Genomic DNA, 14,098 nt, shown 5'->3' with positions numbered 1-14,098 from the left:
AGAATCAAAATTTTATAGAGATTTCAGAAACTAGTTTTAAATAAAATAGTTTTAAATAAAAATCATTTCTGTTAAATTAGTTTCAAAATGCTCTTTTATTTTTGACATCTTGTAGCAATGATTTTGTTTTTAATTTATAAAAAAGGATATAAGTTTTACAATTTTAATAAAATACTGGTTTTTTTGAGACATTTAAATTTATTTTAATTAATGTGCATATTATAGTTGTAACTCTTCTAAACACCTTTTTTAAGTAGTTTTTCTTTTTGCTAATTTTTTTAGAAGTTGATCATTTAAAAAAACTGTTTTTTTTTGGTGAAAGTATGCAAAAGAAACTTTTCTGTGGTCTGATGAGTTCTCACAACCCTAAATTGATGCCACAGAATTTTTCCTATTTTTATAACATTTTTAAGCTAAGGCAATATTTGAGAGTTCAAAAAGTGTGCAGAAAAAACAGAATACACAAACCCAATTCTGAGGAATATAGGAGCCTTTCTCTAATAAACATTAAACTGTTTTTATCTTGATTACATTGAGAAAGTTGCTGTCTTAGGTGACAGGAATAATGTCAAACAGAATGACAGCAATAGTGTTGAAAAATGAACTTCTGATTAGTGTCAGATGTATTAAATAGGTCTAATGTCACCCAAAAAAAAGAATGTTGTTGCAAATGGTGAAAAAGGAATAATGTTTTTAATTTATTATTGTTGTTTTATCACAAACAGTAATATTGTTGAAAAATAAAAACCAGAGTAATGTCATGACTATATATCTTTTGTATATATATAAATATATATATATATATATATATATATATATATATATATATATATATATATATATATATATATATATATATATATATATATATATAATTATATATATATATATATATATATATATATATATATATATATATATATATATATATATTAGGGTGGGGCATAAAACACCAAAGTCATTAAAAAAAATACCATAATAATTTTTCTGGTTCCTTTTGATATGTGTATTAAAAAAATGTAATTTTTTTTTTTTTATGGGTACCCCTTTGGTTGGTCCCAGCAGTCCGAAAATTAGAAAATTTATAATTTTTGTAAATAATAAAGGGGGCAGGGTCACTTACAAATATTTTAAAGATATCTTAAGGGTTATTTTTGTAGCCTGATATATCTATTTTTAGATTATGTTTTGTTTAATTGCAAAAGATGATGGAAATGGTCAGCCATACCTATTAAAATACATGTTTATATTTGAGAGGTAGGGGGGGGGCGTATATATATTTTTTTCGTACATATTTTAAATAAAAAATATTTTTACATTTGCATTTATTTTTTAAAGAAAGATTATTTTAAAGTTTTCAACCAAGACTTTTTTTCTGTTGTCTGAAATTTTACCCGATGATCTGCAACAACTAATAAATTAGCTTGGCTATCTTCTTCGTTTCTGAAAGTTTCAATGAAGTCTTGACCAAGTTTAATAGCACGTTCTGCACTATCATTTACAACAAGAAGACCAGTGACATAATTTTTAAATCTAATGTAACCCGAAAATTTTTCCCAGTTTGATGAACTGATTTTAAGCCATTCTGTCTCAAGTAATGTCATTTTTAATAAATCAAATAAAAACCAGCTTTCAGGACCAATAAAATCTTCAATATTTTTGGTTATATTTTTTTCATTGTCAGTAAAAATTTCGGAATTCAGTTTCCCCATCTTATAACTGGTGGGCTTCGCTGTTTGAGCTAATTTAAGAGCTAATTTTTGTAGCTGATCTACAGGTAAACATTTATCAGCAAGACACATAACCACAAATCTTTCATTTAAATACCAATTGTGCTTTTCAAGTGATTTCAGTACGGCTTCTGCTGGTTTGAAACTGAATTCTGAATATTGTATCATTTCATTAATAGCTTTTAGATCTAAAGAAGGTGCTATTGCAGGGATAGGAGCTTTAATAAACCATGGAACATAAAATAGTGCTGTAAATGAAGCAATTTCATAAATCAGCTTTCCCTCTTGCAATGATATTATGTTAGGACATAAGTTACTGAATTGTGGCTGAAGAAGATCATATGTTAAATAATAAATTCCCTGTGCCATAAACCTGGCATGATGCGAAGCCATTGGAAATCTAAATTGAAATTTTGTTACTTTGCCACCTAACCAAAGAACTGCTAATTGTATAAAATAGTGGTAGTCATTTCTTGGAAATATATCATTATCTAAGCAATTTTGAAGGAATGTTAATGATTCAGAAGCCTAAATTTCAAAAAACTTTATTAATGAAACTTATAATTAAACACATTAATCTAAATAGGACAATTAAACCAACCTGCTTTTCCAAAAAAGATATAATTTTTTTTTCTGAGTCAAATCTCTTTAGGTTATCATAATTTATCTTCTTCTCAAGAATCGATTTCCAATTACCCCTCAGCCTATCAAATAACTCAGTCTTTGGTCCACTTGTTTTACTACCAGTAAGAACATTTGAAAAGTGCTAAAATATATTTATTTCAAATCATTTAAATAAATTTTATTAATAAAGCATTTAATTCATCAAGAAATATTAATAATTAAATATATAAATAAATATAAAAATATTATATGATTTTTTCAATAATTACCTTAATATGTAATTCATAAACGTGATGACGACAAGCCATCCAAATTAAAGCTTTTCCTCTCCACTGCTCAATAAGAGTACAGACTCCTTTTAGCCAACCAATATTTGTAACTGTGGTGTCAAAGGAAAGACAATCAACATAGTCAAATAGCTCCCAGTCTTGTAAAGTTTTTTTGATTGCTTTCCCAAGTGACTCAGCAGTGCCATCTTTCACAATTAAAATACCCAAAAGTTGGGATTCTGAGAGATCTGGTGAACTGATTAGTACAGCTACTCTTTCAACTTTTTCTTTACCAAGTTCTTTCATTTCTAACATAATTTTTGAGTCAAAATGCACAGTAAGACTTTTACCCTTAGCCAATGTAATAAAGTTGTCTTTAATATTACAGGCAGTTTTTCTTATACTTAATTTTTTCTGCCTCAAAATACTTCGTTTAGAAATAGAAAAATCATCTGTCGTTCCAGAACTATTATTTATAAGAGAAGCAAGAGTTGCACTCAGTGCAGTCGAACTTATTCCATATCGTGATGCTGTTGGAGCTAAATCTTTTCCTATATTTTTTGGAACGATAAGTGGAACAACATTAGATTTTCTAATTTTTCTAGAAGGCTGTAGATACTCTTCATCTTGGTTATCATCTAAAGTATTTAAAATTTTTGTTGTGTTTTCATATTTCTCAGTAACCAACTCTTTCTGTTTTCTTACGGACTCTTTTGTTCTTTGATTTCTTATTTTCATTTCTCTTTTTGTTTTGTTTTTTACAAATTTTTGTGAAATTTTATCTTTACCCAACATTTTCTGAACACGCGCTCCTTTCTGGTCGTTAAGAAAATCTGCATCTTCTCTTCTAGTTTTTATATCTTTAGTTTTATCTTTCATAATAATAGCTTCACAATTCTTTTGACTTACATCAAATACCTCCTCTAGCATTCTTGAAAACTGTTCTCTTTTTAAAACTAAATTTGTACTTAAACGGTTCCTGTGTTTGTTTAAATCTTTTCTCTTCTTTTTTAAGTCAACAATCTTGTCTCTAAAACAAATGTAGAAGAATGCATTAAAATTAATGTAATTTATTATAAATATATAAAATTGTATGACTTTATAATTGCTACTTATATAACATAAATTCGAAATTAAACTAAAAATTTTAAATTTATAAAAACCTGATATGCTTGTCAGTATTAATAAAAGGAATTCCTGCTTTTTGCCATATTTTCTTCACCTCATAAACAACGCATGGTAAACATTTTTGGAGACAACCGCCTATTTCAGCACATTGTGCAGTAAAGAAATTACCAAGAGGACATGAAGCTATACTAACTGAGGAAATGTTTGGAAAATCAGCTCTTAGCATAAGATCTCTGTAATGGTAATATTGCAATACAGTTTTTTTAGTTGGCAATTGTGTATTAGGTATTGTTCCAATTCTTTTTCTAACAAGAAAAACTTCACGATGAGATATTTTTCCAAAACTATTGCTTGTTTGCATTATTTTTATTTACACTAAGATAAACATTTTAAAAATTACCGATTATTTTAACTTAACCTTTCCCCCCCCCCCCCCCCGTTCCTCCCAAATATAAACATCATGTATTTTAATAGGTAGGGCTGACAATTCCATCATCTTTTGCAATTAAACAAAACATAATCTAAAAATAGATATATCAGGCTACAAAAATAACCCTTAAGATATCTTTAAAATATTTGTAAGTGACCCTGCCCCCCTTATTATTTACAAAAATTATAAATTTTCTAATTTTCGGACTGCTGGGACCAACCATAGGGGTACCCATAAAAAAAAAAAAATTACATTTTTTTAATACACATATCAAAAGGAACCAGAAAAATTATTATGGTATTTTTTTTAATGACTTTGGTGTTTTATGCCCCACCCTAATATATATATATATATATATATATCAGGGATGCGGGGTCCCAAAAAGGACTCCGGATTTTAAAGTCGCAAAAAGATTATCCTCCTAGTTTTTGGTATCCAAGAGTTCTAAAAATATAAATATGTTTATGGATTACTATTAGGAAAAAAATTAAGACTTTTAGGTTAGAGGAACAATCATTTTTTGAACCCATAGTCCTTAGGTATAATGGCGGCAAGGACACTGGGACTCCAGGACTCCGAGCTTAAAAACAATAAGTTTCAAGTCCTTAAATCTCATGAATTTTTTTCTTATAGCAGATCAGAATTCCACAAAGAGGTTTAGAGCTTCTGGTAACTACAGACTTAGAAAAAGAAGAGTTATAAATCCGGAGGCCTTTTGGGACTCCGCATATATATTATATATATATATATATATATATATATATATATATATATATATATATATATATATATATATATATATATATATATATATATATATATATGTATATATTTATATGTATATATATATATATATATATATATATATATATATATATATATATATATATATATATATATATATATATATATATATATATATATGTATATATTTATATGTATATATATATATATATATATATATATATATATATATATATATATATATATATATATATATATATATATATATATAATTATATATATACAAAAGATATATAGTCATGACATTACTCTGGTTTTTATTTTTTAACAATATTACTGTTTCTGATATAACAACAATAATAATAAAATAAGTATTTTTTTCGCCAAAAATAAAAATTTTTTTTAAAAAAAAATAAAAAAAAAAAAAGGTCCTCAAATTTTTATATGGGCGGTGCCCAAATACAGTCAATGCTGTCGAAAATGGTCAAAAATAGCTTATAAAATACTTATGTAAGGAATATACTATATATATTATTATTATTAGTATTAGTATTACTTACGTAAGTAATAGTAATAGGAAACTTTGCTAAATTACAAAAGTGTTGAGCCGTGAATATTATATACAAGTGCGCACGCTCACACACACAAATTAAAATTATATACCCATATAATATACATATTTGTATACCAATTATTATAGGGCTTGGTTCTGCACTGCTTGAAAAGCAAAATCTAACAGAGTATTATGCTAATTTAAAGAAAATATCTGAAGAAAAAGCAATGGCACTTCATGATAGCAACAAAGGTATATATATTTTTTAATTTCACAATATTTTACTTTTATTTTTTCAATAATTGTAAATTAATAATAAAAGTATTTATTATTCTAGCAAGCTCAAAACTGTTTGTGTTCTGGTATCGGTATTGATATATTATAGTTTTATAATTGGTATCAGCCGATACCAATGTCTATATCGATTATATTGTCATAAAATAATGTTAAAATAAAAAGTAACTACTTCATTAAAATATTCTTATAAATACTTTTTTAGTTAATAAGTTTTTAGCATAACTTAAACAGTGTTGCATAATGTAAAACCTCTCATTGATTGCATAACTGAATTAAATAATAAATGCTCTTCTCCCGACGCTTTATAACAAGGCTTACATATACAGATATGTAAGTATCACTATAAAAATATTGTTAAGGTAATTTGAATTATATTTTTTGATAATTTTAATGAAATAACAATACCTTAAAAATTACTTTATTGCAGTTTTTACACAGATAAATTGTACAGAATATTCTTAAAACGTACCTTTTCAGGAGAACTATTTCCATGAATAGTTGTTTCAGTGGTGGATTTCAATTTATTTTGATTTTCATTATGTTCTTCCCAAAATCTATCTAGCATATCTTTAAGATGAGTAAGTGCATCTTCAGCTTCCCAAGTATAGCGAACCCATTTAACTTTATAATATCTTTTACCATCTTGCTACAAAAATAATAATCCATAAACACAGTACAACACAAATGACAATTTTCAGATGATTTTGCCACACAATTGAAAAAAAATAGCTTTAAAAATAATTTTAAAAAAAATGCATTTTTAGACTTTCTACATTTAAATGACTCATAAAATTTAATGCATATATAATATTAATTATTGCTATGGTAAAAAGTTTTTTGAATTAAATGTATCAGTTCAAATCCACATCCCTGCTATTTATATATACTTAGGTTTTGCATTGTACATTTTAGACAGTTTTATAAGTATCAAAAACATTGTAAAAATTAAACTTCAAGAGTTCTGCAAATTATATTAATTAGTTGAATTCAATTAATGCAAACTTATTTAATTAATACCTTATTTTTGAACCTTATTATAATTATTAATTAATTTTGAATTTAATTTATTTTATTATACAAGATGCTTTTGACATATTTTTGTTGTTACATACATTTTATATGGAGCTGAAATCTAATAATAAGATTTATTGAATAATACATTTGTTAATGAATCAAGGTATTCCATGAGAAAGTGGGACAGGCATGTAACCCACGATCTCAGATTTTCTTCATACTTTGTGCAAATGGTCACCTAAATAACATAGACTACCTTGCAAAATTTTAGCACTGGTATCGAATAGGTTTTGGAGATAATGTTATTTTAAAATTAGCAGTTTTTAGCAATTTTTTATGTTTGCTGCTATTTTGATTTTACTATAGTTTTTGTTTTACAAGTTTCTGTTCAACTAAACATGTAATTAAGCTGAAAATTAGCACTAGTATAGTTTTTAGAACAAGGAATCAGAATATGACATTTGTTTTTAATGAAAATATTAAGAACTATATAAAAATTGGGATTGTACTTCACCTACAGATATTTTTGAAATTTTAACAAAGACAGAAAGGAGGTCTGGTAAACATGGTAGCGTTAATTTTTTGTAAATTTTTTTTTGTTTTTATTAAAATAGATATTTTAATGAGTGTTTTAATGCAAAATTTAGAGGTGGATTTTTTGAAATTTTTTTGTAAAAATATATGAGTAATATGTGAAAAAATGAGTTTTATAGGTCAGTATTCACAATTTTTTTTTTTAATTAATTGACATTGACAATTTTCATTAGTCATCAAATATTATACAAAAGAAAACTTTTTAACTTATTATTTAAAGAAACTTTAATTCAAATAAATATTTCTTTTTAAAATAAATTTTTGCTTTCTAATTAATGTCATGTAATGTTATCTTTCACTAAAACAGAAGAAACACTTGATATTAAAACGCTAGACTTAGCATTAGTCTAATATTTTACCAGCTGTTGTTTGTTCTCTGTAGCTAATCATTAAATTAAAAAAAAATTATAAAATAAAATTAAAAAATAAATAAATACATATTATCATATTTAAAAATACTAATGATAAAAGTTTTTTCCATTTTCAATAAATGTATATATCTGTGTATTTTGTGTTTATTTATAGCTAAATAAAAAATTGAAAAAAATAAAATGAACAAGATTTTGTGTACAGTTGGTATTTTATCAAATGATCTATGTCATAAAATGGTGCACACGAAATCAATTGGATTAAAAGATTTATCAAGCTATTCAGAGAGAAATAGAAATTTATTATTATGGAGATCTGGGCTATCAATATTAAACATTAATGTTAAAATCTGTTTACATCATGAGCAAATTTTACTTAACCAGTTTGCTAATTCCCAAAAAAATTGCAAATATAAAAGGTAAATTTAAATATTTTTAACTTATTGTGCTGTCTTTTTACAAAAAATGCATCTAGTACACTTTGAATTAGTTTGAAAAATTTTAATTTTTTTATTTTATTTCTAACATTATTATATTATCTAACTATTATTTCCTAATTTTGGCGAATTTTATTCATTTATAATGTATTTATAGCTGGTTTGCAAGAAATTGATATTCAACTGGCAAAAGGTATGTGTTCAAATGGTATTGAAACAACACCTGGTTTTAAAATGTGTCCTTCATATTCAAAAAGAAATGGTAAGCAAAAAATAGATGATTGGTCTACTTTACAGGACCACAATGGTGATGATAATTTTCTGGAACAAACATTTTTTGATAAAGACATAGAAATTGCACAAGAAAAAGAACTTATAAACACCGGTTTTGATAAATTAGATGTATCACCAGTAAAATTTCATGGGGTTCCACAACATGCTAAAATTTCTCTCGGGAAAAGAAAATTAATGCAAGCTACTGATGTTATGTCAAAAAGCTATCAGTTATCCTCAATGTTAACGCAACAGACCTGAAAAATGATGTTACTGAGGAGCCCAATGTTGAACATCAAAAGAAAGCTGAAAACAGCAAATAGAAGAGAAAAGAAACTAAAGGAAAGCAACTGAAGTATTTAATATATCAAAGTCAACCATAACCAAAGCAAGAAAACTTAAATTTGAAAAAGGAATATTAACACTTCCAGAAAAAACTAACATTGTTAGAATTGAATTAGATATTATTGATAAGGTGGAAAGCTTCTACTGTAATGATCAGTTTAGTCGGCAGTTGCCAGGTGTAAAAGATTTTGTAAGTGTATCCAAAAATAAACATGTATCAAAGCGATTACTTCTTTGCAATTTAAAGGAATTGTTTATCGAATTCAAACTAGAGCACCCTCAATCCAAAATAGGAATTTATAAATTTGCTCAGTTAAAGCCAAAATGGTGTATTTATGCTGGTCAAAAAAGGAACCTATGCTGTTTGTATATGTGTAATACACCAAAACCTAAAGCTTATGCTAAGCGAAGTTAAACTGGAGAAGAATTACCATGAACTTATTGAGAAGACTGTTTGTAGCAGAGAGTCAAGGGAATGCATTGTCCATATATGTAATTGTTGCCCTGGAATTCAAAATATTATAAATTATATAACTGCAAATCCATTGCAAAATGAAGGATCTATTGCAAATTGAAGGATCATTTGAAGAGAACGATAAAGTTGATGAAGAATGTAGAATTGAATACAAACAGTGGAGTACAACAGATAGAGCAGAGCTTCTAAGTTACACATCTACAATAAGCGAATTCATTAAAAGTCTTAGTGAAAAACTTGATAGCATAACATCTCACTCTATATTGCTAAAGCACAAAGTAAATATTTAAATAATTAAAGTCATCTATACCCATAAATGAAATTATTATTTTGGTTGATTTCGCAGAAAACTTTAAATTTGTCATACAAGATAAAATCCAGAATTACCACTGGAACTAACAGCAATTCATACTACATCCTGTAGTTATTTATAACAAAAACGATGAGGGTGCTACTAAAAGTCAACCAACTTCTTTATGTTTTATATCTGATGACTTAACACATGTTGGATTTATTTATTGTATAGTAAAAAGAACTGTCCAATTTGTACAAGAAATATTTCCCAATACCACAAAAATCCACTATTTCTCTGATGGTTGTGCTGGCCAATACAAAAATTCCAAACATTTTTTAAATTTATGCCATCATGTTGAAGATTTTGGGATGCAATGTGAATGGAATTTCTTTGCAACATCACATGGAAAGTTCCCATGTGATGGCATTGGTGGGAACAGTTAAAAGACTTGTTTCAAGTGTTAGTCTTCAATGTCCAATTAACTTACAAATTCAGAACGCTAAAGAGAAATGTTCAATTTTTCAAAAGATAACATATTTGGCATCCGCTTCTTTTTTTTAAAAGGTGAAGATATTTTATCAGTCCGTAAATCATTGACTCTCCGATTGAATAATGCAAAGACTTTACCTGGTACAAGAAGTTTTCACCAATTTATTCTGCAGGATGCAACAAGCATTGTCAAAAGTCTCTGAGCAGGAGGAATTTAATCTAACATTCAACCTTACTGGCTCAAATCAATATCTTCAAGAAATCATTGCAGGAAAATATTATATCTGCAAATATGATATGTTTAACTATACTAGTGCTAATTTTAAGCCTAATCACATGAATAGTTGAACTGTAACTTGTAAAACAAAAACTATAGTAAAATCAAAATGGCCGCTGAACAAAAAAACTGCTAAAAATAGCTGATTTTAATGTAACAATATCTCCAAAACTTATTCGATATCAGTGCTAAAATTTTGCAAGGTAGATTATGTTATATAGGTGACCATTTTCACAAAGTATGAAAGAAATCTGAGATGGTGGGTTACAAACCTTAAAAATTTGTCCCACTATCTCATGGAATACCTCGAATGATTAAATATATATATATATATATATATATATATATATATATATATATATATATATATATATATATATATATATAAATGTGGATTCATAACTTAATAAATCATAGTATTTACTAATATGGGTTGTTCTCACTAGAAAGATACAGAGGGAAAAAAGGAAGAGATAGACTAATCCCAGGAGGCTATAATCCCAGGAGGCTACTAATCCCAGGAGGTTTCTTCTTAAATATCTTATTAAGCAGCTGCCCGCAAACCATATCCCCAGCATTGAAAATGTGCTTGGATAGAGACAGCTTATAAAATCACAGAACAATCAATATCAGGTTGGATCATCCTTGTGCAACTACTACAGCTTGGATTATTTTTGTACAACATTGCAAAAGAGGCACTTTAGTTTGGTAAGAAGGTGTTAACCACAAAGAATTTTAACAGAGTGAATAATAAAAATTACTTTGAACTAGTTTATTTACGAGTATGTGTATCAGGATTAGGGCTTCTCATTTTTTGTAAAAATTATATTCCATTTCTTTTGTAATGTTTTTAACTTCATAAAATACATCAGTTGGATGGTGCTATTTTGAATTTTAGTCAATTTGACCAACATTCGTAATGGCAGCATCCAATATTTGATGAAGTGTTAATTCAGATGTAGTCAATAAATTTGGTTAGGCCATAAACAACGTTTTAGTCTCATCATTACTGCATTCTAATTCTTCAATTTCAGCAGAAGTACCACCACAGTCATTGTCTTCAACAAATAGCTTAGAAAATAATTTTTTTGCTGTAGTTTAAAAGACTGATTTATTTTTATAATTTGATGGATTATTTATATATTTTAGTAAGCCAACTAAATTTTTATTCTGTCTTTCAACAATTATGTTGCACATACTGCAGCATTTTAACCAAAAAGCAATCCTTATTTTTGCGCAAAACATCTAATTTAAACACTACTACACCCTCTGCATCACGAAGGGTTGCGTTGCATCGGCTAAGTCTTTGAACTCTGAAATTTTATTGGTTGTAATGTCGTTACTACAGTTTGTACTAAATATTCCTCATCGGAAATATTGTTAACATTGTTGTGTTTAAAATCCATGAATGCTTTTTAATATATTGTTTTAATGCAATAAATTGCTTCAACATTGCAAGAAGACTACTCCACCATGTCTTTACATCCAAGTATTAACTTGAGTTCTTTATTGTATTTAGTTTTGAATAATTTTGTAAAACTTCATTTTTGAGTGGTGATTTATAAAACATTCGTACAATTTTTTTCTGAATTCGTTATAAGAGGGAAAAGGAAGTAAACAGTACTCAAATTTTAAGTGATAATATATTTAATATCTTTAAAAATGGTAATAAAAAAAAAATTTAATTACTGAGATTCCAGGGTAATTTCATTGAAATTGCGGGAAAATGGGATGGTTTCATTACCAAGATCCCAGGAAAACGGGATTGTCTGAGTAGCCCTAATCATGATTTCATTTTCGTCAACCCTGAGCCAGCCATGAAGCCAGATACAGTTGAAGTATATAATCAATTTTTATTATTTTTTTAAGAGAAAAATATATTTTTAAGTTTTCCTTAATTACTTAATAATAATTTATTCTTATGGTTTATGGCAGATGCTCAATACCTGCTGACAAGAAATATAACTGAGAGCCTAAGTAAAGAATAAGGAAAAGAAGATGGTAAAGACAGATTTCTTTATTTCTATATGCAACAGGGCCTGGTTCTTAAAATCCTATGTTAGACAAATCAATTTCAAAGGAGTTGGCTGCCTTTAAATCATAGCTTGAGATAAAAAAACAAAAAACATAGCAGTCAACATTATATGATAACTTAGCTAAACCAGAAATGCTGAGCTAAAATTGATACTTGTCTGGTATTTTGATCGCCAATCTTTTCGAGTCAGCTAGCCATTGGCAAACCATGTATTCATTTTTTAATTTATTTTGTAACTAATGTCTATGATTTTATAACTGTTTTTACATTTTTGTAACTATTTTTTAAACATGCTTTTTGCTAGTTTTCCTTATTTAAATTTTTACAAGAATAGATCTAAATTATTAGAAGTTGTTATATATAGTTTTATTTATAAATATATATGTGTATATATACATATTTTATAAATAAAAATTTGAATAAAATCTAGTACAATAAATTATACATAAATTTTAATGAAAATAAATGCAATCTGTTTAAATGCTTATTGATTAAAATAAAATTTTATAAATAAAAATATGTTCTAATATTCTTGGAGATCTGTCTATTATTTAATTTCATTATTTGACTAGTGATTGGGAAAAACATATTTTCATGAGTGTACTTTGCTGCAAAAATTTTGAATAAGATTGTTTCTGTTATTTAATTGAGTTATCAATAGTAAATGTAAATACACAATATATGATATGCAATAAAAAATAATAGAACTTCGATTTTAAAAATAACGCTAGCTTTAAACAAGGTTCACTTTAGATAAACAAGATATAACTTTTCTTTGAAATAAAGCTTTTTACTATACTGTTAGATATTTGTTTTACTGCATAGAAAATCCAATTTAAAATGGCTAAAAAGAAAAGTTATATCATTTACTAAATGATATAAATAGCTAATAGCGAAGTTATTAGATAAAATATTTCATATTTCTTATTCAGTAATACTATTCAGTAAAAAAATAATTTTAATCCTAAGAGAATTTTAGGGTAGAAATGAGAAATTTAATAGAAAACAGAAACGGTTGCGTTTATCCAGCTCAATAATTTTGGTCGTTGCTGCCCGAAGAATTGGGTGGTCAGGGTGGCCTTTGTTTAATGATCCCCAAACTTTCTTTAGTCAGTAAGTTCTCTATCTGGCCTAATGTATCGCGTGAAAGATTTAGAGCAATAGTAGTAATAAACTGTAATACCTGTCCAAAACCTGAATCTACGACTTTTTCTGCTAAAAACACGTCTTCAGTTGAAGTTTCAGCCATCTTTTCCGATCCGTGTGTAATTTACAAATTTTATCCTTATAATTAACAAAACCACTGAAGTTGAACAACAAACAAACTTAACGAAATCTACGACTTTTTATGTTAAATTAATATATCTGAAATATTATTTAAAAGTTGTGACGCTAATTAAAATGTTTTCATATTAATTAAAAGCTTCCTTAAAGATTTAAAAATCCTACCTATACAATACCGATTTTTATTCAAGGAGAAAAATGTGATCCTTATTTTAAAACTTAATCTTAATCTGAAAATGCAGAAACCAAAATTTTTTTATGCAAATATAAATGAAACGATTACAAGTACGACATTCCTCAAACAGCACAATTTATTTGTTCAACGTAGGCTATATCTTGGCGTTGTGTTGAAATATGGTTGGCTGCTCTTTAGGATAGTTTATTCTTTTAATAATATTGATAAATTTCAAAAAGCTATAATAAGAATTATTGAATGA

At 26.9% G+C, this 14,098-nt stretch overlaps 2 protein-coding genes across 2 annotated transcripts; both read right to left on the bottom strand.

The window, feature by feature from the left end:
* Positions 1-1,168: 1,168 nt before the first annotated feature.
* On the bottom strand, positions 1,169-4,122 carry LOC136084468 (uncharacterized). Its single transcript, XM_065804425.1, has 4 exons — positions 3,787-4,122; positions 2,624-3,653; positions 2,332-2,496; positions 1,169-2,258 (listed from the first exon to the last, which is right to left on the bottom strand). Exons 1-4 carry the CDS (start codon positions 4,110-4,112, stop codon positions 1,344-1,346), a joined length of 2,436 nt encoding a protein of 811 aa, XP_065660497.1. The 5' UTR covers positions 4,113-4,122; the 3' UTR covers positions 1,169-1,343.
* Positions 4,123-5,998: 1,876 nt separating this feature from the next.
* LOC136085231 (uncharacterized) lies at positions 5,999-13,720 on the bottom strand. Its single transcript, XM_065806520.1, has 3 exons — positions 13,561-13,720; positions 6,245-6,421; positions 5,999-6,088 (listed from the first exon to the last, which is right to left on the bottom strand). Exons 1-3 carry the CDS (start codon positions 13,624-13,626, stop codon positions 5,999-6,001), a joined length of 333 nt encoding a protein of 110 aa, XP_065662592.1. The 5' UTR covers positions 13,627-13,720.
* Positions 13,721-14,098: the final 378 nt, after the last annotated feature.

Source organism: Hydra vulgaris, chromosome 09 (assembly GCF_038396675.1).
Source record: "Hydra vulgaris chromosome 09, alternate assembly HydraT2T_AEP".
In the NCBI taxonomy this organism is placed as follows: Eukaryota; Metazoa; Cnidaria; class Hydrozoa; order Anthoathecata; family Hydridae; genus Hydra; species Hydra vulgaris.
This window is presented reverse-complemented; position numbering and strand designations above follow the sequence as displayed.

Coding starts and splice junctions, on each gene's coding strand:
- LOC136084468 (XM_065804425.1), bottom strand. CDS start 4,112: ATGCAAACAAGCAATAGTTTTGGAAAAATATCTCATCGTGAAGTTTTT. Junction 3,654..3,786: donor AATACTGACAAGCATATCAG/GTTTTTATAAAT, acceptor CATTTGTTTTAG/AGACAAGATTGTTGACTTAA. Junction 2,259..2,331: donor TATCTTTTTTGGAAAAGCAG/GTTGGTTTAATT, acceptor TTTGAAATTTAG/GCTTCTGAATCATTAACATT.
- LOC136085231 (XM_065806520.1), bottom strand. CDS start 13,626: ATGGCTGAAACTTCAACTGAAGACGTGTTTTTAGCAGAAAAAGTCGTA. Junction 6,422..13,560: donor TAGATTCAGGTTTTGGACAG/GTATTACAGTTT, acceptor TTATTTTTGTAG/CAAGATGGTAAAAGATATTA. Junction 6,089..6,244: donor GAAATAGTTCTCCTGAAAAG/GTACGTTTTAAG, acceptor TGTATATGTAAG/CCTTGTTATAAAGCGTCGGG.